Source organism: Phocoena sinus, chromosome 11, assembly GCF_008692025.1.
Source record: "Phocoena sinus isolate mPhoSin1 chromosome 11, mPhoSin1.pri, whole genome shotgun sequence".
Lineage (NCBI taxonomy): Eukaryota > Metazoa > Chordata > Mammalia > Artiodactyla > Phocoenidae > Phocoena > Phocoena sinus.
The window spans coordinates 3,030,075-3,054,016 of NC_045773.1; the positions used below are offsets into that span (position 1 = coordinate 3,030,075).

Here is a 23,942-nt window from a genome sequence, read left to right on the forward strand (position 1 = left end):
TAGGTTGCAACTTTTGGAGCGTGCACCCGACCCTGGACTACATTTCCCAGGAGGCGGCGCGGCGGGGCGAGCGAGACCCGAAAAGCTCGTGCCCGCGGGGCGGTAACTGTGGCGCGTCCGGGGCTCTGGGATTCGACTGGTTGTTTACCGCTCTCCGGCAGGCGAGACGCCGCGGGACTCCGCGCTGCGGCCGTAAGCACCTCTCGGAGCTGAGCCGAGCGAGGCGGGCGGCGACCGGGCCGCGGCATGGCCGCGAACGTGAGTGTCTTCTGGTTCGCCGGCCACACCCAGGGCTCCCCGTCTCCCGGGCCCCTCTCCCCGCGGGCGCGCCGCGGCCCCCTGCCCGGTGAACCCCTCCCTCTCCCGTATCCGGGCCTTCTGGCAGCCGAGTCGTCTGTCCGTTTCTCCCAGCTCGGCCGGACTCCTTGGGGCGCGCGGTGGCGGGGACCGGGCGTCGGGACGTGTGGCTTCGGCTCCCCGCAGCTTCTCCTTTCGTTCCCAGTTCTCGCCTGGGCCTTCGGATTTCTCCCATGTAAGGACCTTGAGGGCTGGACTGGGCCGCAGAGAAGGGGCCAGTCCACTGGGGCGGTGGCGAAGCCGATCCGCGACGCACTGTCCGGGCGGGCGGTGAGCTCCCCGCCCCAGGGGGGTATGTAAACCTTGGCTGTGATGCTGCAAAGGGGCGTGGGCTGGTTTGGGAGCGGAGGAGTTAGGACGACGGGGAGAAGGGGGCATTTCCCTGCGGCCGGGCCGTCTGCCTCCTAGCATGTATTTGGTTGCAGACGCTCTGGCCGAAGGTGGTGCCCCTGGAACGGCTGCTGGCTGCCTTTTCCTGCAGCCAGCCTTATTTCAGGAATCTTTCTATTTAAGCCCAACATTCATTCAACAAACAGAGGGGCACCTCCCGCCAGGGTGCAGGGCATGGGAGGAGCTGGTGATTCACACTCGCCTTCTCTCTGAAAGTGTGTGTGGAGCCAGCTCGCAGCCCTGCCAGCCCAGGCACTCCCTCCCTCCTGCTGTGGTGGAGTGTCCAGCCACTCTCCCCTGGTCTGTTACCTGCTCTTTTCAGGCCCCTCCTCTGTCCCCAAGCGCCCTCTCTGCCTCTCACACCCCCTGAGAAGCCAGGGCTGTGTCTCCCACAGCCTGGATTAGAGTTGTCTGGGAGGCCGAGAAACCTTAAATGGCACACCTAGAGGTGGTCCGTGAGACGCAGGGTCAGCTGCCGGGAGAGACCCAAGCTGGCAAGACACGGGCCTGCCCTCATACCGCCACCACCATATCTTACAGATGGGGAACTTCCCCGGAAGGGGAAGGCACTTGCCCAGGGTCTCACAGCCAGTTTGGCAGGTCGTGGGAAGGTGTGGGGCAGGTTTTGGAGTCAGGCTGACCTGGGGGAAAATGCAGATTCTTCTTCAGTAGCTGTGTGGCCTTAATCTGTGAAGTTTAAGGGAGACTGTATTTAGCATAGTGTCTGGGGCATAGTAGGTACTTAATACGTAAAAAAGAAAACAGTTTGTCTTCAGTCTTGGTGGGCAGAGACCTTGGATACATTGGGTCCTGACCTTTGCCAAAGAATGTAGATGAATTAGGGTTCCCTCTGCTGCCAAACCTTTGTTGATTCACCCAGCAGTGGGGTGCACATTTACAGGGGCCACCAGACCCCGTGAGGAAGAAAGATCTGAAGATGATGGGGCGGAGCAAGGAGGTCACAGGATTATTAATCACTGTAAAATCTGTCCAGTGATGGAGTTACTGTTACCATCGCCACTTTATAAATGAGTAAACAGGATCAGAGAGGTAGAGCAGCTTACTCAGTGTTACACAGCAAGTGATTTTCAGGGCCTGTATGTCGACCCTTGTTCCTACCACTCACTGCTCATTGATTCGAAGCCTGGAGTAGGGGAGTGGGCAGGGAGGAAATCTCCACGAACATCCATGTTTACTGGGCATTTGGTCCAGAATGTGGGCTGGGTGTGTCAAGCCACTCTGCACGCTCGCCAGCCTGAGGGGCACCTTCTTCTCCTAAGGCCATCTTTGAGCCCCTTATCTTGATGTTGGCTCCTAGCTGTGTGCTGAGGGGAGTCCCAGGAGGAAGCCAGGTCTTCCAGCCATCGACTTGGGGACTGCACTGGCTGTAGCGGGACTGGCTTCTTTTCCTGTCTTGCCTGCCTGCCTGCAGCGAGCTCCCAAGGAGTGAGGAACGCAGTCCAGAGCAGAGTGGTAGGAGAGTGGCCTCCAGTCTGCCCATATTTGAATCCTAAGTTCATCTCTTAGAGGCTGTGTGATCTGGACTGGTCGTATAACTGCTGAGCCTCTGTGTTCCTGCCTGCGAAATGGGGTCATGATAGCGCCCATCTCCTTGGGCTTGTCCGTGTCTGGCCTGTGATAGACTGGGGTGTATCACACTGGATCTGTCCCTCTCACCCTCCCAGCTGGAAGGGGTCACTCCTTTAACACTGGATCTGCCCCTCTCACCAGGCACTCAGCAAGGCCTGGCACTGTTTGTCACCCTGACCCAATGGCCCTAAAGCCTCTCACCCCTACATTCTTACCCCTGTGAGGCCTGGCACTGCCCTGAGGAAACTCAGCCACTATTCGTTGAACTGAATTAGAAATATATCTCTAATAACCTGTTTGTAAAACAATTTGCTAATTTCTTAAAAAACATGCATCTTCCCTATGATCCATCAGTTCCACTCCTAGGTATGTACCTAATGCCCAGGGGAAATGAAAACACATGTTTTCCTGAAGACTGACAAAAATTCAATTAACAGTCAAGTTAAGAGGAAAACAAGTTAATTCTATTTGAGCCAAACAGGATTATAACCCAGGAGATAGACTCTCAGAAGCTCTTGAGAACTGTTCCACATGTTAGAAGTCAAAGGCACACACCGCAATGAGAAGCCCATGCACTGCAACGAAGAGTAGCCCCCGCTCGCCGCAACTAGAGAAAGCCTGCACGTCGCAATGAAGACCCATCGCAGCCAAAAACAAAAAAAGTCAACCTCCTCCCAAGGCTGTGTATACTGACTGAAGTCTCAAGTGCCATCCCCAGTCCACTCCACTTTCCACCCCCGTCATTTTATCCCATTATCCTGTAGTATGTTCTTCGTTGCGCTTATCATCGTATAAACGTATCTTACATATTTAAAAAAAAAGAAGTCAAAGGCACAGTCGTGTACATTTTCAAATCAAAGGATCAAACATCAAAATGACATACTGATATTTTCTATGAAGTTCATCAAAGACACGTTGTCCAGTAGGCACGTACAAAGGAGCAGTAAATCACCATGACTGCCTGCAGAGCTGGGAAAGAACGCTATTCTTTTGAGAAGTTGCATTGCTTGCATCAGAAGAAAGGGAAAAAAATAATCTTTACAGTCGAGCAGGCGCTCCTGTCTTTGAGAAGGTCTGGTCAGTGTAATGCAGATGCAGACTGCACGTTAGGGAGGGAGAGAAGAGGCCCGAATGCACACAGAATTTTAGGCTTAAATTTTCATGTCCTGCCTTAAAATATAAATTTCATTTCATCTTTTTCCCCCTTTTGATCATTAATCTTTTGGTAGAATACATTAGGTGATCAAATATTTGGTCCCTCGATGGGGCTGGTGGTTGCTTACCTGCCCTGCATCCTCTCCCTTGATGACAGATCTTAATAGCCTGGTTCGTTCTTTCCTTTTAGAGGGTTAGGCTAGTAAACTGCTTGGCAAGGACTGATGGTCAATTGTCCAATAGGACTTATGCCAGTTTTACCCTGCATATGCGTTGTGCATATCTGTTATCTTATATAGAACTACAGGTATGATCAATAGTGTCAAATTGTTAGACATTGTTATTTTAGTTGGAGTTTTTTTTTTTGGCTGTGTTGGGTCTTCGTTGCTGCGCGCGGGCTTTCTCTAGTTGCGGCGAGTGGGGGCTACTCTTGGTTGCGGTGGGCGGGCTTCACATTGTGGTGGCTTCTCATTGCGGAGCACGGGCTCTAGGCGTGCGGGCTTCAGTAGTTGCAGCACACGGGCTCAGTTGGTGTGGCACGTGTACCCTAGAGCGCAGGCTCAGCAGTTGTGGCGCATGGGCTTAGTTGCTCCGTGGCATGTGGGATTTTCCCAGACCAGGGATTGAACCTGTGTCCCCTGCATTGGCAGGCGGATTCTCAACCACTGCGCCACCAGGGGAGTCCCTGGAGTTTTGAATATACAAGAGGCACAAGAGATTATTACTCTGTAAATGAAATCAATAAAACCAACGACAATAACAAAGTCACAAGCAGAGCTTTAAGCCGTGAATCCACAGAGTTGAGCCATTTCCCTGAGATTTCACCTGGACTAGGAAGGGGATCCTTCAGTACGGAAATTGTACTTGGTATGTGAGCTGTTAAATGAGTTGTATTAGAGGACTCATCCTATATGGAAGCGCAGCATTTAGCCTGGGTTATAGCACAAGCTTCTCCTTGCAAGGTGGTGTTAAAAACCAAGAGCTCTTCGATTTTGCAACATCACTTTCCCATCGTAGAGACTTCAGAATTGAGTAAATTAATCCTATAGAGTAAACAAAGAGGTGTATGCTGATGGGGAAGGAAACATTTTATACTTACACGTTTTCTAAGGCAGCTGTTACCTAACACTGCGTGAGCTACAGAACTTAGGGATGTCTGTTGGGCTGCAGGGCTGCTTGCAGTCTCTTTGGCTGTTTGACCCATGGTGCCTGATAGATTTCTGAGCATATCTCTGTTTACATATATTCCTGCCCTAGGACTCAAGATTCCCAAAAGCCTTTGCCACCAGATAACTTGATATCCTGCTAACATGGATCTCTTGACTGTCATGGAGAGAGAAAGGAGGTTCATCTGCCCATTGTATAGACAGTGGGGTAACATAATGCCCAACAAACAAAAAGCCTTTTGCCTGCCAGCTGTTAAGACATTTATGTGCCCGTCCTTGTGTAGGTGTGTCAATTCCAGTACCATAGAAGAAGATAAAACCTAGGGATGCAAGTGTTCCCTCCCAGAGAGCTCTCATGAATAGCCGCATCGATTGGAAGTTTTGCTAACACGGTATTAAACCATGGTCATTCTTGCAGACTTTCCGAAAGCTGTCTGTATGGTATTTGACATGGGGGAGTTGTGGGCACAAGTTCCTTGTGTTTTTCTCTTCAAGACATTTGTAAGTTAAGTAAGAGATGGAGCTCGGGGTGGGGCGGGGCTGGGGTGTGGGTACTAGCGTAAGTTGTGTCTGGTCCCTAAGGACTGAGGGTAGTGTAGTGTCAGACAAGGCATGGACACATTAGTACATTAGAAAATTTGGACCTGAAAGGTTAGGCCAGAGGGAGGTTGATCTAAGTAAGTGGTAACATTGGGAACATCTGAAAAGTCAATGACAGGAGTTATGAGGGCCTGTGTCGGCCTTGTATTGTCTGAAGAGTTGGATGACAGATCCAGCGATCGGTTAAATTTGCCTCCAGTAGCTATACTCTGCAACAGCTGTACTAAGGAATTTTCCTTCCATCTTAAACCCTGGGGCAAAAGCATAGCTAGAAGTAAAACAGTAGCTGTCAGTTTTGACAGACATTTGGTGAATAGTACAATTGAACTGGTAGGATGGGTCTTGCAGGCCTGGTCTGGACTCTTGGGGCAGCTGTCTGCTGCTGTTGTCCCCTCGTCCTGGCTTGGTGGTACTCGTCTTAGTTGAAACAGGGTGTTAGAAACGGGTCGAAGTCCATTTAGGTGGAGGGGCCTTTTTAAAATGAGAGACGTGAATCCATGAATTAATGTCTTTCGGTTTGGCTGAGCATGGATTAGTTAACAATAACAGATAAGGTTCTTCCCCTTGTGGCTGCAAAGAATCATTTATTTGATGTCCTTTCCAATAAACAAAATCACTAGGTTATAATCCATGATCTGTAGGGTTTTCTGGGAGCTCGCTGTAAAAAGAGTTAGTTACTGATTGTTTTCTAAGTGCCTCAGTGAGACCCTGACAATAATGTAATGTTTCCCTTGAACCACCGTGGAGGCAAGTTTCCAAGAATACTGTTTTCCCCAGAAACCGTTTTCTCAGGCGCACAGTGAGTTAAAGGGGGTGCGTGCTGGAGTGATGGCAGTTGTGCTCCAGACACTAGGTGTTTTTTTTTCGATCAGGTCTAAACTATATATCTGTGGTGGGTCAGAATTCCCCTTTTTGTGGCCATATTTGTTTCTCTTCTTTAGTGGCAATTTCTTGAGCCTGTAGAAGGAAATCTTTTACTGGGTTAGCAGGGTTAACTGAGAGCAGTGGCCGTTCTGGAGGCTGGATAGGATGAGTGTTTAAAGCTGCCTCATGGGCGGGAGCGTCACCGAGCTGATTTCCTCTAGTTTACATACTGTCAGATTTGGAATGCCAGGCGTAGGTGAAAACTGAAAATTATTGAAAATTACGGTTTCAATCATTGTTAACCGTATCGGCAGTCGTATAACAACAACTCTGCAACCTGTTTTCCATTTTTTTATTAGGTTTTCCTGAAGAGCTTAAAAACCTCATTGTTTCCATAACGTTTCATAGTCGTGTGTCACTCCAGAGGCATGGTGACTGTCAGTATAAATATGTGTTAACTGGTCTTTAGCTAGCGTTAAGGCAGTTAATTCAGCTTGTGCTGACTTTGTTCCTGCTAAGTAAAAGTTTTCGATTATGTCTACTGTGGGCGTTACTGCACATCCAGCTCGGTAATGTCTGTGCTCTTCCCTTAAGTAGGACCATCTATAGATTAAATTAGGTCAGCATTACCGATATGGGCTTCCTGGAAGCAAGAAGATAATTGGTTAACAAAACGCAGTCATGGTGGTTTTCTTCCTGTGGTGCTGGAAGCAGAGTTGCAGGGTTAAGGTTATTACATGGAACCAAGGTAGCGTAAAGCAACGATACTTCATAGGAAGCTAGCTGGCTTATAGAATAGTGCTGAGGGTGGTGAGAGTTTAGAAGAAACTCACCCGAGTGTGGGACATACATAGTTAAAGGAGACCCCATTACTATTTCTTCAGTGGCTTTATGTGAGAGCCGTGGCCGAAATAGCCCTCGTACAAGGAGGAGGTCCTTTTGCTACCGCGTCTAATCTAATTTGGGAGCATAACAGCAAGTCATCTACAAACATTTTTGGAAAAGCATCAGTTATTGTATAGGCATAACTGTGTATAAACGACAAAAGACTTAAAAGCATGGTTAAAGACCTGATGACAGTGTAGTCATCAAGGAAATTTGGCTATTTCTGTGGCATACAACATTTTAAGATACTGTAAATCATGACTGACAACATACCAGGACATTTCAAATGTTAGGAACTTCATATAATTTCTAGAATGTTTATAGTAATATATTTAGCCATATAATATAACCTAACAAGATTTATCATTACTCATTTGACAATGTTTCCCATGTAATTTAACATACCAAATGAGCCTAATTCGTTTAAATATTTCTCTTTGAGCTGTTTAGGGGCCTTCTGAAGCTTCCCAAAGGTAGCTGGAGGCCAAAAGAACATTTAGAATTTGATTTGAGGAAGTTTGTGAACGATATCAAGAGGTTTTAAATGTTTGGCTAAGTAGAATCATAAGTCACTGTGAAATAATATTTATTCACTTAACCAAAGTGCTAGTAAAAGATTTCAAAAGCAAATACAGAAAGTTACAGAAGATTACTTAAGAGGTAAAGAAATTTTACAGTGTGTTATCAAAAGCAGATCAATATTTCAAGAGAACTTTGTCCTCTTAACAGAAAAAAACAAACTCTAGTTTTCACCATTTCATCTTTAATATTAAATTTCATTCATTTAATTAAAATCAGTCTGATCTTAGTAAGTCCTGGCCATGCATAAAACTTTTCTCAGGGTTCCCTTTTAAAAATTAATTTTTAGAAATGTATGCCACTTTATAGTTGTCTTCCAACAAAGCACAGAATATGTTTACTAATAGTCTCAAACATGTTTAATCTCTCTGTAATAAGAGATCAAAGTAGGTAAACATAGACTTCTTTAGCAATTAATGTTTCAGTATTTCTTATTAAGAAAATGATCTAGACATTCAGTGAATTCCATCATTTGACTTAATTTAGCAGAACGCTGAAGTTTCAAGTCACCAAAAATCTGGAGAAACTGTTTTTAGGCAGACATACCATAAAACAAAATTATTCTTAAAGAGTTCACCCCAAAACTTATTTATTACTTATGAAAATATTATCATACCAAGTTAATTTTCTTGTTGACAAATTTTATAACAGAGATAACATGAGCTTATTAACTTTCAGTAAACCTAGGTACAGTTAAAGTATTACACTTAACGTTTGACTCTAAAGACATGTCTATTAATTAAACCATCAATTCTGACTCATTTTCATTCATTAAAGATTAAGCCTAGATTATGTGATCCTTTAAAAATTCGGGCTAGTGTAATTACATTTAGAAATATTTGATTTGTATGCATTTACTTTTAAGTCAATTAAGTAAACCTCTTTTACCAATTAATGTTGATAATACCATTTGGAGTTAGAGACGGATCATACATACATGCAGACATGCACATATCCAGCCAGACACGGACAGAAGTCTCCTGGTTTTCCTGCTTGAGTTTCACAACGGCCTCCTCTTTGCACACGCTGTGCGCCCCCCACCCCCGCGCCCCCCGTTTTTTTCCCCAGTTTTAGAGTCTATTAAGCCAAGGTTGTAGACTCAGGCGATGTGGGCTGTGTTTACATTTCAGGGACATGATAAGAGTTGTAATTTCAGGCTTTCTCCTAGGAATACTTTTGTTCTCTCAGGGTCAGAGTTTTGAAAAGATGTTTTATCAAGCCAGCTTTCTCTACAGTGTTGGAATGTTAGAAGGGCTCCATCGTGGCCATTTAAGAGTTAAGATAAGTGTTTGCAAAAGCAGCGGTTCTTCATGAAGCCAGCCAGAGTGGCTGCCCATCAAGGGGGCTGTTTGGCCTTTGAGCACGGTTTCCCATTATTAATTTGGCAGCCCAATTCAGATAGGATCTGAACAACTTTCTGAGGGTGGTGTGATGGATCGAATGTGTGTCTGTCTCCCTAAGGGCTTCCCCTTGGGTCAGCTTGACTCTCACGCGTCTTGGCTTCTCCCTCCGACAGTCTAAAACCACCGTGGATGCTCAGAGCGCAGGGTGATCAGCCTTTATGATGCGCACCTGGCGAGCAGAACTTCCTCAGTGGTTGTGGTGGGACTCCCTGTGCGACCGATGCATGTTAAGAGACTTGATCCTCAGACACTTCCCCCAGGTTCTCGGTCGCCTGAGAACGGCTGGTGGCTGGAAGGAGCAAGTGTCCCTTTACTTCGGAGCTGAACATGCTCAGTCTCTCATTTCACTAGCAGTTTGTTCAGACCGTATATACATAATCTTTCCAATTTAAGTCACTTTTTAAAAGAGACCAGTGAACCCCGTTCACTCCAAAGCTCCTCCGAGGTCCCTGCCTAGGATATGTTCCAGTACCCCCTTAGGACTCCAAGTCCCAAGAAAAACAGCTCAAGTAAAACTCAGGATGTCATTTAAAGCAGTGCTGTCCGGGTACCAGGAGAACCCACCAAAGTGCCTGAGGAATATGGAGGAGTGGGGCTCCAAGGGCCTGTGCTGGTACCAAGCACCCGTTTGGGGTGGACTCCAGGTGTCCTCTGCTGTCTGTCTCTGATATCCCGCCACCTACGCCAAGCAAATGTCCACGAAAATTCAACTAACAATCAAGTGACAAAGAAAAAAGGGCATTTTATTTGAGCCAAACAGGATTATGACCCAGGACTTCTGAGACCCAGACTCTCAGAAGCTCTGAGAACTGTTTCGCCTGCTAGAGGTCGAAGGCATAGTCATGTACATTTTTGGGACAAAGGATCGTAAATGAAAATGACATACTGATCTACATAAAGTTCACCAAGGATACATAGTCCAAGTAGGTACGTGTACAAAGCGAGCAGCACGTCATCATGACCCCCTGCAGGGCTGGGAAAGAACGCTGTTGTTTTGAGAAGTTGCATTGCTAGCATCAGAAGAAAGGGGAAAAAATGGGCTTTACGGTCGAGCAGGCGTTCCTGTCTTTGAGAATGTCTGGTCAGTGTAATGCAGATGCAGACTGCACGTTAGGGAGGGAGAGAAGAGGCCCGAATGCACACAGAATTTTATGTTTAAATGTTCGTTTCCTGCCTTAAAATATAAACGTTATTTCACCAACTTGTACGTGAGTGTTCACAGAAGCGTTCATGATAGCTAGGAACTGGAAACAACCAGGGTATCCATCTGCTGGTGAGGGAATCAACAGAAGTGATATGCTCGTGGTAGAATTCTACTTGGCCCTAAAAAGAAACAAACTACTGACACCGTGACATAGATGACCCTCAAAAGCGTTACGCTGAGTTAAAGAATCTGGACAGAAGGAGTTGATGCTGTGTGGTGATTCCATTCATACCAGGTTCTAGAAGACGCAAAACTAATCCGTAGTGATACGGATTCAAATCGTTGTTACCTCTGGGCGGTGGGGAGAGGGAGTAGTGTCAGGAAAGGGGCACAAGGAGCCTTCTGGGTGATAGACATGTTCTGTGTCTTGACACACGGGGTATGCACTTGTCAAAACCAAACACTTGGTATGTGCTTTTTTTTTTTTTTTTTTTTCTTTGCGGTACGCGGGCCTCTCACTGCCGTGGCCTCTCCCGTTGCGGAGCGCAGGCTCCAGATGCACAGGCTCCGCGGCCATGGCTCACGGGCCCAGCCACTCCGCGGCATGTGGGATCTTCCCGGACCGGGGCACGAGCCCGTGTCCCCTGCATCGGCAGGCGGACTCTCAACCACTGCGCCACCAGGGAAGCCTGGTCTGTGCATTTTTAACATATAGAATTAAAACTCAATAAAAACAGTATAAATAGGACTTCCTGGTGGCCCAGTGGTTAAGAATCTACCTGCCAGTGCAGGGGACATGGGTTCGAGCCCTGGTCCAGGAAGATCCCACATGCCGTGGAGCAACTAAGCCGGCGCGCCACAACTAGTGAGCCTGTGCTCTATAGCCCGCAAGCCACAACTACTGAGACCACGAGCCACAACTACTGAAGCCCGCGCGCCTAGAGCCTGTGCTCCGCAACAAGAGAAGCCACTGCAATGAGAAGCCTGCGCACCGCAACAAAGAGTAGCCCCCGCTCGCCACAACTAGAGAAAGCCTGCGCACAGTAACGAAGACCCAACGCAGCCAAAAAAAAAAAAAAAGTATAAATAAATAGCAAAATTCAATTTATTTTTTGAAAACCAATTTTCTTTCTTTTTTTTTTTTATGTCTTTTTTCAGTATTCCAGTACGAGTGACAGGAAAGAACATGTCAGAATTACAACCAAGTCCCAGCCAGGCTTCCTGGAGCGGCTGAGTGAGACCTCGGGTGGAATGTTTGTGGGGCTCATGACCTTTCTGCTCTCCTTCTACTTAATTTTTACCAATGAGGTATGATGTTTGGGGTCCCTCTGTGCAGATTTAGGGTCCCTGCAGTATCAGGGAGCAAAGACTGTGAATTCGGAGGCTGGATATGGTAATAAGGGTCTAGATTTTATGGGGGCAGGAGCTGAATTAATCAGAGTTCTTTCTTTTGTGACCCACCTCACGACTGATGTAAGCAGGAGGGGGAATGGATCTGTTCACACACCTGCAATCCTGGGTAGCATCAGTTTCAGGCATGGTTGCATCCAGGCGTTCATGCTGGGTCACTAGGAATCTCCATTTCTCCATCTCTTGCCCATTTTTCTCTGTTGTGGATGTTTCTTTGGCAGGCTCTTCCTTTGTGGTGGCAAAGGTGGCCCCGTAACTCCAGGGTCACATCCAAGCAGCTTAGCAACCCCAGGGAAAAGAGGAACCATCTCTTTCTAAATCTGTTTAGCGAAAGTCGCAGGGAGATCCCTCAGTGGCCTCAGTCCTCTCTCTGAACCGCTGCCTGTGGCCAGTGGACACAGGATGTGATTGCCGAGGCCTGGGTCACGTGATTTGAACAGGTGTGCGATCGCCCCAAGTGAAGCAGGAGGGAAGGGGCGGAGAAGGCAGAGGAAGATGGGGGAGGGATGCAGGACAGAAGAAGCAGCAGCTCTTCCTGGCACGGGCGGTGCTGAGATGGGTGCCGGGTGGCCTTCCTGGGAGAGCGCACGTCCTGGGTTCCTCTTGCCCAAGGCAGAGGGCACAGCTGTGTCCAGTGGTTGAAATCCTCACTCCCCGCCGTGCACAGGGCCGCACAGTGAAGATGGCGACCTTGCTGGCTGAGGGACTCTCGCTGGTGGTGACCCCCGACAGCATCCACAGTGTGGCTCCGGAGAATGAGGGGAGGCTGGTGCACATCCCTGGGGCCCTGCGGACGTCTAAGGTAGGCTTGGCGGTGGTTGCTGACCCGCGGAGGCCGGGACACATCGCAGGATATTGTCTGATGGAGGATTTGAAAGCGTGGGCCTTGGAGACGGGGACACTTGGTGTGACTCCTGCTGTATCTCTCAGCAGCCGTGTGGACCCATCTTTCCTGAGTCTCAGTGTCTTCCTCTGTCAGATGGGGAGAATAATTGTAACAGACCAGGGCCCGGTTCTGAAGATTGGGTGGGATTCAGTAGCTACCCTCCCGGCACAGACTCTGGCCCGAAGCAAGAGCCTCACGAAGAGGCGCTTTAACAGTGATGATGGATTTGTGTGTCTGGTGCCAGGTCTTCTGTCTGAACACCCGACACGCTGCGTGGGTACCGCGCACTTGGGCCGAGCAGCCTGAGCCGTGCACGCGGCTCGTGTCACAGGCTTGCAGGTTCAGCACTCGGGACGGGCAGCTTCCCTCGTCTCCCCATGCGAGCAGCCGCGGAGTCCTCTGTGCTCTTCTGCCCTCTGGACCTGTTTCTCCTCCAGCCCAGCTTCCCCCGAGCTGGGCGTTCTTGTCCTTTATTTTTCTTGTTTGATTCTATCTGAAGCTCTTGTCTGATCCAAACTACGGGGTCTACCTCCCGGCTGTGAAGCTGCGGCGGCACGTGGAGATGTACCAATGGGTGGAAACGGAGGAGTCCAGGTGAGGGGCCAGCGGGTGGAGAGTTGGCTGGGGCTGAAGGAGGCGTGGGGATTAGGGTGACGTGCAGGTGGCACTCACCTTGACACTTCTGAAATTTACAGTATAAAATCTTCCTATCAGAGAAATGTCGAGGTATCCCCCAGTTACTGGCTGATGGTCTTGTTTGGAGGTGGCAGGAATCTCCTGCAGAGGGGCTAGGAGGAGAAAGTGGGCTTGGTTAGCTCCCTTCCGGGGAAGTTGTCTAGGGCTGCCCCAGCTTAGGCTCAGACGGACCTGTGCCAAGTTGTGTCCCATCTTCTCTTCCATGGTGTGCGGGGAGGTGGGGGGCGGGGGGGGGGGGGGCCTGGGTCATGTGCTGTCGGATCTAACAGGAGCCCCAGGCAGGCTCTCATCGACCACACGTACTAAGACTGAGGGTGGAGAGGGGACTCGGGGAGCCCAGGTGGCTCAGTCTGGGGCAGGGCAGCCTCAGGGGCCTCCACAGGGCTGTCGCAGAGCAGAGGGTGCAGGCAGACCGCTGAGCCCACGGGGCAGGGCTGGGACACAAGCTAGGGGAGGCGGGTTTCAGCTCAGGATGAGAAAGCTCTTTTCTCTAGTGAGCGCCTTTGAGGCCTGGAGCTGGCTGTTTGCCAGGGAGTACCCTGTTTCTGGGCTGGTGTGGACCAAGCCTGCTCCATCTGGGGAGTCTGACCTGGGAGCCCCGAGGTTGCTTCCAGCCGGAGATGCTTAGAGATGGGGATGCCTCGGGAGTGATGGGCTGACTCTGGTGCTGCCTGTGCTTTCCCTGCAGGGAATACACCGAGGACGGGCAGGTGAAGACAGAGAGGAGGTACTCCTACAGTGAGTACCGGGCCCCGGGCCTGCGGGCGGACAGAGCACCTCCCTGCACACCTGTGGGCTCTGTCCTCACCAAGCATCAGGCTCCTTGGGTGCTGGTCCTCAGAGCCCTGCTCTCCCATCCATCCAGCGAGGCTCCAGTAGCCGCCCCTTTGGCTCCCGAGTGGTCGCAGGCTTGGATAAGAGGACGTGCGGCCAGTGGGCCTCAAACCTGAGGTTTACCGTGCTTTCTGCATTTTTTCCCTCTGCCTGAAACAGACACTGAATGGAGATCGGAGATCGTCAACAGCAGAAACTTTGACCGAGAGATTGGCCACAAAAACCCCAGGTGAGAGCCAGGTCCTCAGGCCTGAGCGTAGCCTTGTCAGCCACTAGCAGGTGCCCAGCCTCAGCCTCCTCAACTGAGTAATGGAATCGAGTTGCTTCTGTCTCGTGAGCTGATGAAAATGTGGGACAGGTTTCCGAGGCCAGGTCCTGTGCTGGGCACCAGGAACAGAGGTGAGACCTGACACCCCTGGCCCCAGGTGACCTCCCCTCAAACAGGTCACGGGTGTAAGGCCGGACTGAGTGCCTGGAGGGGTCACCAGCGGTTGGCGTGGGTGGGAGGACAGTCAGCAGGGGCTTTCAGGAGGCAGCAGCGTTTGACCCGGCCCTGCTCGGGGCAGGATGGGGGTGGCGAGACAGGCGTGACACTGGGCTGGGCCAGGGAGGGCCTTGAATGTGCACAGTAGGGTTTGGGTGTTAGCCCGGCTGGGAAGGGTCAGGAGGGTGTGAAGTCCGTGGAAGGGCCATCTGAAGGCCGGGGGACAGGATGGGACATGCTGGTAGGGGTCCAGGCAAGAGGGTAGGAAGCTCTGGGGGACAGGAGGCCGGAGGGGCCTGCTCCTCCCGGGCAGAGGCTGAGGCAGGGGGGAAGGACCAGACTGTGGGGCTGGGCTGGACATGCAGGAGCCCCCTGGGTTGGGACCCTGCCCAGCACAACCCACAGGGACCCAAGCAGCGCCTGCCCAGCACCCTCCTTCACCAGAAGCTCCCCCTCTCCCACAGTGCGATGGCCGTGGAGTCGTTCACCGCGACAGCCCCCTTCGTCCAAATCGGCAGGTTTTTCCTCTCGGCGGGTGAGTCTCAGGCCCCTTTAGATGAGCCAGCATCGACCTGGGGCCCTGCACTTGCACCTGGCCGCCTCCCAGGAGCCGGGGCCCTAGCCCTCAGCCCTCAGATGCTTAAAGGGGTCCCCTGCTGTCCTGGGCATGGGGTCAGCCGGAGCTTTCCCAGCATCGTACTCTGGGCCGAGGCCAGAGGGCAGGTGTGTCCCCAGGAGGTGGGGAACCATGTAGAAGCCCCCCTGAAACGCACACCGGGGAGCAGCTGCTAGGTGCTGCGTCCTCATTGGGCTGACGAGGCAGAGCTGAGAGCCCTTGCTTGGCAGCCCTGGAGCCGGCAGCGCAGAGAAGGCCCCAGGACTCCACTTCTGAGCCCCACTGGCACCCAGCCCTGTGCCCGGGGTCGTCCGGTTCATCACAGGCCCCGAGGGACTCGAAAGAGAGGCTTGCAAGGGACAGGGTGGCACCACTGGCCGCAGAAACTCCTGGGGCTCTGTCCCTGGGTCTCAGTCCCTGGGCCTGACCCAGGAAGGAGGGAGAGAAGACACTTAGGTGGCAGATAGCCAGGGGGACGGGGGAGAGACTGCGTGAGCCAGGGCCTGGCTTGTCTGCTGTCTGCTCTGGCGCTCAGCTGGTGCCAGCCATGCCAGCCAGCCCCAGCCTCGTGCTGTTGCTGCAGCAGGGAAGCCAGGCCTGGACACAGATGACCAGACCCAAGGTGGAGTGGCTGCCAGGCTAAGGCCCTTGCAGAGCTGATGGGGAAGAGGGGACAGGGAAGGCTTCCTGGAGGAGCTGAAGACTGAAGGGGGCTGGCATCGCGGAAGAATGGAGTCGGAGGGGGACTCCGGGTGGGAGACGGCGTGTGTGGACGCCCCGGGTGTGTGGGGTCCCCAGGGGGCGAGCCAGGAGGTGGCTGCATGGCTGGGCTCGTGAGGGTGCTTGGAAAGGCCGTCAGGCTGAGGGTTTGCAGCCAGGAGCTGCAGTGGACTCAGCACTGTTTCTAACTGCCTGCCTCTCTCAGGCCTCATCGACAAAGTGGACAACTTTAAGCCACTGAGTCTGTCCAAGCTGGAGGACCCACACGTGGACATCATTCGCCGGGGGGACTATTTCTACCACAGTGAAAACCCCAAGTACCCCGAGGTACCCAGCGGGCTTGGGCGCTCAGATGGCAGAGGTCAGGGCCCCAGAGTCCCGCCCCCGACAGCGCGTGGGACTCAGAGCGCAGCTTCAGACTCTGGTCCGGTTCCGGTGAATCACAGCTACACTCGGCCAGGGAAATTGGAGGGGAGAGGCTTTCCGGGAGATGGGGCCACCTGGGCAAGGGCAGAGGTCATGGGAGTGGGGCACGCCGTGGGCCCAGCTGACAGCTCCCGCCTCCCTCACTTGCTTCTCTTCCACCCCAGGTCGGAGACCTGCGCGTCTCATTTTCCTACGCAGGGCTGAGCGGCGATGACCCCAACCTGGGCCCAGCTCACGTGGTAATCAGCTCCCCGGGCCGACTCAGGGGGGCCTTCCTGGGCGCAGATGCTGGGGCCCAAGCAAAGGCTGTGGGCGCCCCCCCACCCCCACCGTGTGCACACGTGCCCTGTGCACGTCCATGGGCCCCAGGCTGAGGGCACGGTGCTGGGGGTCTCGCAGCTGGGCCCGATGAGGTTCTTTCAATCACGTGCAGTCCCTCTGCCCCCAACCCCGGCTTCTGCTCTGTAGAGACTCGGTCCCGCGTTCCTGACCCCGTCACCCCGGCCCCAGCCCCTGCTCAGCCCTGAAACGCGCTTCTGCCCGGGGTCCTCCCTGGAGCTTCGGACGGAGCAGCAAAACGGGAGCCACCGTCCCCCGGGCCGACGTGGAGGCAGAGGCTCGGGGTGGCGTGGGTGTTCCCGCTCGCTGCCTCGTTGGCACACGGTGAGGAGGGGCGCTGGGCCCGCGGGTGGTTGCCCCGCAGCTCTAAGCCTGAATTCTCTGACCAGGTCACCGTGATTGCCCGGCAGCGGGGCGACCAGCTGGTCCCGTACTCCACCAAGTCCGGGGACACCTTGCTGCTTCTGCACCACGGGGACATCTCAGCAGAGGTGAGTGGCCACTGTGCACCGTGCTCTGCCCTCCAGTGGCATGTCACAGACTGCCACCACGGAGGCAGACCCAGCCCCGAGGCGAGAGAAAGCTGTAGAAGGGGCTAGGTCTCCCTGTGTGCGCAGCCCACGTCCCCGAAGTGGGGAGCAGTGGGCAGGGCCCCTGCAGCCTGGTGTGAGGGGCAGACGCTGAGCTCACAGACATGGAGACAGCAACCTCCTGTGCCAGTGGGCAGCAGGGGACGTTTTTGCTGAGTCCCAAGTGAAGAGAAGGGGCCAGCCAGTCGCGCTAGCAGGCCAGGGCCCTCCTTGTCGGGGCCAGGACGCCAGGTGGCCCTACCCAGGGAGGGGCAGGCAGAGGCCCGTGAAGGCTGTGTGAACTGGGGTGAAGGGGTTGAGCTACGTGGCCCCAGGACCAGGCGAGTGAGGGCGGGCACCTCCAGAGAGACCAGGGCACCCACCCCATCCGTAAAGTGGGGTCACGCCTCACCCAAGCCCCGAGGAGAAGGGGTGCAAAGATGTGCCGTTAGTTCAGTGCCTGCCTTAGAAGTTAGCCTGTCCTGTCCAGGCAGGGCAGCCTTCTCTGTAGCAGAAAGTGCGCTTGTATGTTGTTGACGAGCACAGTGTATCCGTGGAGAGCTGTTCTGAGCCTGCCCTCTCAACCCATAAGGGTTTGGAAGGTTAAGGTAGTGGGCAGGCGGCAGGGCTTAGCTGTGACCCTTTGACCCGCTTATTGGGCCTTCAGCTGTCGTCCCCTCCCTTCGGCCCCCAGTCCAGGAGGCGCTGGGCTGTGCCTTCTTCTTGAGCTTGGGACGAGGGTGTGGTCAGGCTGCGGCCCAGTAGCCAGTTACCAACCTCAAGGCAGGGCTGGCCCCTCCCAGCCTGGCGACTGTGAGTCACCCTTTCTCAGGCAGCTTTCAGGGCCCCAGGGAGTTTCTAGAATTAGGAGGCCCAGCCCAGGCCTCTGTCCCGGGGCTCCAGCCTCCCGCAGGTGGGGCCCCGGTCTCAGAGCTGCCCCCCAGAGAGGAGTGCTGGGGCTCGTGGCTAGACGCCGCGTGAGGATAGATGACCCCTGGAAGGCGCTGCTGCGGCAGGAGGGTCAGGTTTATTCGGTGAGACGGTGGGCTGGTGGCTCTTGGAGGAGGCGGGGCTGTGATCTGAGGGCCCAAGCCTGCCTGCTCTGTGCTGCCAGGTGGGCGAGGCACGTAGGCCTGGGTAGTGCCCTTTCCTCCCTCTGGTCTGTCCAGAAACGCAGTGGCTCCTGGGTCAGCCCGGGCCCCTCGGCTCTGGCCCTGCCGACTGGGTAGGCTGGTGACCCCTGGAGCTGAGACGTGACGGCCTCTCCCCGCTTGTCCTCCAGGAGGTGTTTCGTCGGGAACAGAAGAGCAACTCCCTGAAGACGTGGGGCCTGCGGGCGGCCGGCTGGGTAGCCATGTTTGTGGGCCTCAACCTCATGACGCGGATCCTCTACACTCTGGGTAGGTGGGGAGAGACAGGGCCTCCTTGGCTTCTCCTACCGCCGCTCTCCCTTCCAGCCTGGTGGGGGGCACTCAGCCCATCCTGTGTCCCCAAGGCTTTGGGACGAGAGAGCAGGGGAAGCAGGATGTGGGTCAGGATGCTTCCAGCGTAAGACCGGGCGGATGCTGACCCCCGAGGCTGCGGGTTTCCCCGCTCCGTCCACCCGCCCATCCCCTCAGCCCTTCACCCCTTCACCCCTTCACCCCTTCATCGCACAACCAAATAGCCGTGCTGAGGAGGCTGGCCGGCCCGTGCCAGGCCTGAGCAGAGCTCTGGATTCCTTTCCTGGCCTGGCTTCGGTTTCCTCACACCTAATTTGCAGAGTTCTGTGAAATGTTTGGCAAATAGGAAACACTCAGGAACTGTTACGCTTCACCCCCACCCCAAATCCTGGGCTAGACTTGGCACGGCCGCTGGCAAGTCTGGAACGCAAGGGAGAGCGTGCCGGGCTGCCCAGGGCCCGGGGTTGGCCCGCTTGAGCCCCAGAGCTGCCCAAGCAGCCCAGCCTGGCTCAGGAGGACCAAGTGCCTGGGGTGACTGAGTGCTGGGCCGTGGCCGCTCTCCGGGAGGATGGGCTTCTCGGGGGACGCCCTGTCCCAGTGAGATGGTTCTGTCCACCGTCTCTGGGCCCGGAAACACGTCCCCTGCTTACCCTCTCCAGCTGGGAGAGTCTGGCTGCAGTAGACACAGACTGTCAGATCATTTTATAGCTGGGAAAACTGAGGTGAAGGGAAAGGAAGGCTGTTTCCCTTGGACAGCTGAACTGTGCTCAGAAAGGCAACCGTGTCTTGGGCACAGTCGCTAAGTCCATCGTGGCTGTGACCTTGGACAGGCTGTTTCCCTCTCAGAGCCCAGTTCCACCATCAAGTTTGTCTCATAGGGCCCTCCTTTGACTCTCCGACTGGTTCTCTCCACACTGGAAGGCTGATCCTCCAGAGTCAGAACAGACATGAGAGCACAGAGGGACAGTGCAGGGGAGGGACTCAGGAATCTGCAGCGCAGGGCGCCCGTTCACACCTCCACTCCTGTGATGAGCACTTTCCGAGTGCCTGCTGTGCGGAGGACGCTGCTCCGGGCCCCGGAGGCCACGCAGCCAACAGTACGGACAAGGTCGCTGTCCTCTCTGGGCTTAGCACAGAGACTAAGACCTGAGGCTCTGCACTCAGACAGTCTTTTTTTTTTTTTTTTTTTAATTTATTTTTGGCTGCATTGGGTCTTCGTTGCTGTGCACAGGCTTCTTCTAGTTGCTACAAGCGGGGGCTACTCTTCACTGCAATGCATGGGCTTCTCATTGCGGTGTTTTCTCTTGTTGCAGAGCACAGGCTCTAGGTGCACAGGCTTCAGTAGTTGTGGCACGCGAGCTCAGTAGTTGTGGCTCACGGACTCTAGAGCACAGGCTCAGTAGTTGTGGCGCACGGGCTTAGCTGCTCCGCGGCATGTGGGATCTTCCCGGACCAGGGTTCGAACCCTTGTCCCCTGCATTGGCAGGCGGATTCTTAACCGCTGCGCCACCAGGGAAGTCCCACTCAGACAGTCTTAAGTTTAAATCCTGGTTATGCCACCTTCTAGCTGTAAGTTTAACTCCCAGGCCTCAGTGATCTTGTGGGTGATCTGAGGTTAAGAGCAGTACCGGCCTACGCTGCGGAGCAACTAAGCCCGTGCGCCACAACTACTGAGCCTGCGCTCTAGAGCCCATGTGCCACAACTGCTGAGCCCGCGTGCCACAACTGTTGAAGCCTGTGTGCCTAGAGCCCGTGCTCCGCAACAAGAGCAGCCACCACAGTGAGAAGCCCGCGAAGCCCGCGCACTGCAACGAAGAGTAGCCCCCGCTCGCCGCAACTAGAGAAAGCCTGTGCGCAGCAACGAAGACCCAACGCAGCTAAAAATTAATTAATTAAAAAAAAAAAAGTTTAAAAAAAAAGATCAGTACCGGCCTTACAGGGTAGGCGTGGTGTGGTGCAACACATGGTCCCATGGTCAGTGCTCAAATGTGACGTGTGCTTGTGGGGGCCGAGTGGGGGCCCTGCCGTCGTGGCAGACACCCAGGCCGGCCGTGCAGACCCAGCGGCACCAGGCCCCTGGCCCATGGGAACTGAGTGCAGATCCTCCCAGTGGATGATGGCTATGGAACGCCTGCCTGCAGAGGCCAGGAGGCCAAGGACGGCTAATTCCACAAGAGATGACGGATCCGAGACTGTATCACGTTGGGCGGTAGACTGCAGGGTCCTCAAGGTGGGCGGCTGGGGCCTGTTGAGTCCCCTCAGCCCCTCCATGGAGCTGGGTGCACAGGTAACTGGTAACGGCTTGGGTGACCGAATAGGTCCCTCCAGGAAGGGCTGAGGGGCCCAAATAAGCCCCCCAGGAGGCTTATTCAACTGACAGATGAAAGGGTTTTTTCTGTAACGCCCAGCCTGCTTTGTGAGGGGCGGCAGCCAGGTGCTTGCCGCCATCCCCGGAGAGTCTCCGTTCTGCCCTCAGCGCACGAGGTCTCAGAGCACGACCACGCGCCCTCCCTGGGGCTGGGACGGGCTGCAGTCAGGAGCAGGGCTCCTCCTCGTGTGACCGCCCAGCTCCCTCAGGCCACATGCCCCACCACCACCTCCTCTTCCTCCCTACCTGGTCCCAGAGACAGTGGCTGGCGGGGCGGGGAGAGCAGCAGAGCACGGGGGCCTGGGAAGCCTCACTACCTCTCTCTTCCCCACAGTGGACTGGTTCCCCATCTTCCGAGACCTGGTCAAACATTGCCTGAAGGCCTTTGCCTTATGCGTGGCCACCTCGCTGGACCTTGCTGACCGTGGCCGCTGGCTGGCTTTTCCACCGGCCCCTGTGGGCGATTGTCATCAGCTGCCTGGCCCTGGTGCCCATCATCGTTGCGCGGACACGGGTACCGGCCAAAAAGCTGGAGTGAGCCGGGGCTCCGGCAACCCACTGGACACTGCCTGTGCCTCGGGACCCAGGTCCATTCCCCTCCCCCAAACCCACGTCGGTCTTGGATTCCGCACGCGCCCCCACTCAGGTGGCAGCCTTGGCAGTGTGCATGGGTGTCGGGTTGGGCGTCCATCACTTAGCACTTCGCACCCCTTCTTGCCAGCGGGCAGCTTGGTGGCAGGAGTGGCTCCTGTCTGGCAGCGTGACACACGCTCTCCTGCTTGTTTCCTTTCCTTCTCTTGGGGCCGTGCGGCCACTTGCGTGTTTCACTTAGCTGATGTCTGCCGCGGTGGTGACACTCAGACCTGGGGACGGTGTCAGGCTCCACCATGAACACCGCCGTGCCCGCCTCCCAGGACAGGGCAGCAGGGGGCACCACAAAACCACTCTGCGCATGGAGCTTGATTCGGTACTTAAGAGAACCGGGGGGTGTGGTGATGAGGAAGGTGGACGTTTGTTGGGCTTTGCACGCAATTACCATTTGGCAGAATCTTTGTGGCGCGTAGGACCCCCACAGGCCTGGTTGTTTCTTGCTACTTCTTTCTCTGCACACAGCTCCCCGACCTGCCCTAAGAGGGGCAGTTTCAAGTCAGGTCCTAGAAAACAAACACCTCTGGAATTGATGTACGTCTCAGACTGTTACAGAAAAACCCTTCCTCTGTCAGTTGAAGGTAGTTCAGAGCACAGAAAGCTCAGTGGGGCTGTTACTTACCTGGTTGAGAAAGTTAACCTGTCGGTGTTCTGGGTCCCTGAGAAGCTTTTCAAAGCTTCAGGTGCTTTGAAACCAGTGTTAGCAAAAGGCTCGTTTTCCCTCTGGGAGGAGATGGGCGTCTCTATCCGGGAGAGAAAGGCATTTCCTTCCATCCTCTGGCATCAAAACCCAGATTTTCTTGAAGATGATTTTGAGTTTTTAGTCAGTTATCCTAAGTGGGGCTCCTTCGTGGTGAACCACCCCACCCACCAACCAAAATCAGGCGTCAGAGGCTGCAGATTTGAAAGCTCTCTGGCCTGGCTCTGTTCATCACAGGTGTGCTTTTGACATTAGCATCTGGGTCTCAAGTGGCTGCCTCTGGGTGATTTATGTGTCCAGTGTCCACAGCTTTATTCCTAAATCAAATCTCCCCATGCTTATTTAATTCACAGTTTTAAGTTTCCCAACTCCTCTCAACACCCTTTGAAAGATCAAGTATGTTGTAACACTGATGTCTTAAAAGACTTGTGTGTCCTTTATCTTTTAACTATTTGGAAATTGTTGTGTTTTGCTGGGAGTGGCTGCTTTAGTGGAATCAGTATTTGGCAGCTGAATAGGGCTTAGAACTTCTGAAACTCAAGAGCTAATAACATCTCTCGTTGTCCTGGGGCATTCGTGGTATAAACAGATTTTTCATGTTCAAAACAGCCAGCCCCAGCGATGAGTTATCTGGGTTTAAGGACTGAAATAGTGTTGTTCACTGTTGCTTGTTAAATGAACAGTTTCTTCGATCTCTCAACTCTTAAAGATGCTTTTGGAAAGCACAGTGACGAGATGATGGCTAAACACAAAATCCTTGATATTTGGTTTGTGTAATATTTTTCTGGCACAGATTTTAAATTACTGCCAATTTCAAGTGTTCTTAAAGACCAAAATCACGTTAAGAAATATTTCAGGCCTTCGGGAAATCATGATGAAACTTGTATTATCTTTGTATTCTTGATAAAAATTCAAAATAAATTTCAAAACATCTTTTGATACAGGAACTTGCCATTATCCCTTTTTTTTTTTTGCATTGTCTGAAATTTCTGTCTGAAAGAATTCAGCCGTAGAATTTATTAAGAACTCTATGAATTTTTGGAACTTAGGTTCTAAATTGCTTTCAGTGGTTAAAATTGGTTTCAGTTTTTGAGAAGGCACCTCAGTATCTCTAGCACTTAGAAACCTGCTCTGGTTTGTGTGGACTTACGCGGCTCCCACCTTTGCCGGTCTTCAGATCGTTCTCAGAGGTGGGAGGGACCTGGCACAAAAGGCATCCCGCATCTGCCGCTGACGAGCTGTGTGACGCTAGGCATGGCAGTGACCTGAGCCTCAGCTTCCTCATCTGTGACGCGGGGACAGGGCCTCTCTATGGAGTGAGATAAAGCCCACGAGCGCCTGAAGAAGTGGGCAGCCGCGAAGTGTCCACCCTGCAATTTGAACTTCTTTCCCCTTGTTACAGGATTTGAAGCAGGTGAGTGGTAACTTTTCAAAACCTGAGGTTTCTCTCCATTTCCAAGATGCATGCTAGGAGCTGCCATCTGCCTGAAGAACTAGTTATTCCTGCAGAGACGGGGCAGTGCTCTTGACTCAACTCCCAGAAAACACGGTGCTCACTTCCAGGAGGGTGAGAGCCAGCTCTGGTGCACAGTGCCAGACCTGGGCGGTTTCCATGGCAACCCCCATGTGTTTCACAACAGGAGCCTGCCTGCCAGTTCTTGCTGCATGAGT

The 23,942-nt window shown here is 53.2% G+C and overlaps 1 protein-coding gene across 1 annotated transcript; it reads left to right on the forward strand.

Moving 5' to 3' along the window:
- The first annotated feature begins 44 nt into the window (after positions 1 to 44).
- On the forward strand, positions 45 to 23,218 carry TMEM43 (transmembrane protein 43). The gene is given in 13 exon segments (XM_032650100.1): positions 45 to 258; positions 11,292 to 11,441; positions 12,211 to 12,345; positions 12,929 to 13,023; positions 13,814 to 13,863; positions 14,119 to 14,188; positions 14,908 to 14,978; positions 15,985 to 16,106; positions 16,370 to 16,444; positions 16,934 to 17,035; positions 18,396 to 18,513; positions 21,258 to 21,334; positions 21,336 to 23,218. Coding segments are annotated over 13 exon segments (1,203 nt in total). The 5' UTR covers positions 45 to 246; the 3' UTR covers positions 21,462 to 23,218.
- The last annotated feature ends 724 nt before the right edge of the window (positions 23,219 to 23,942 follow it).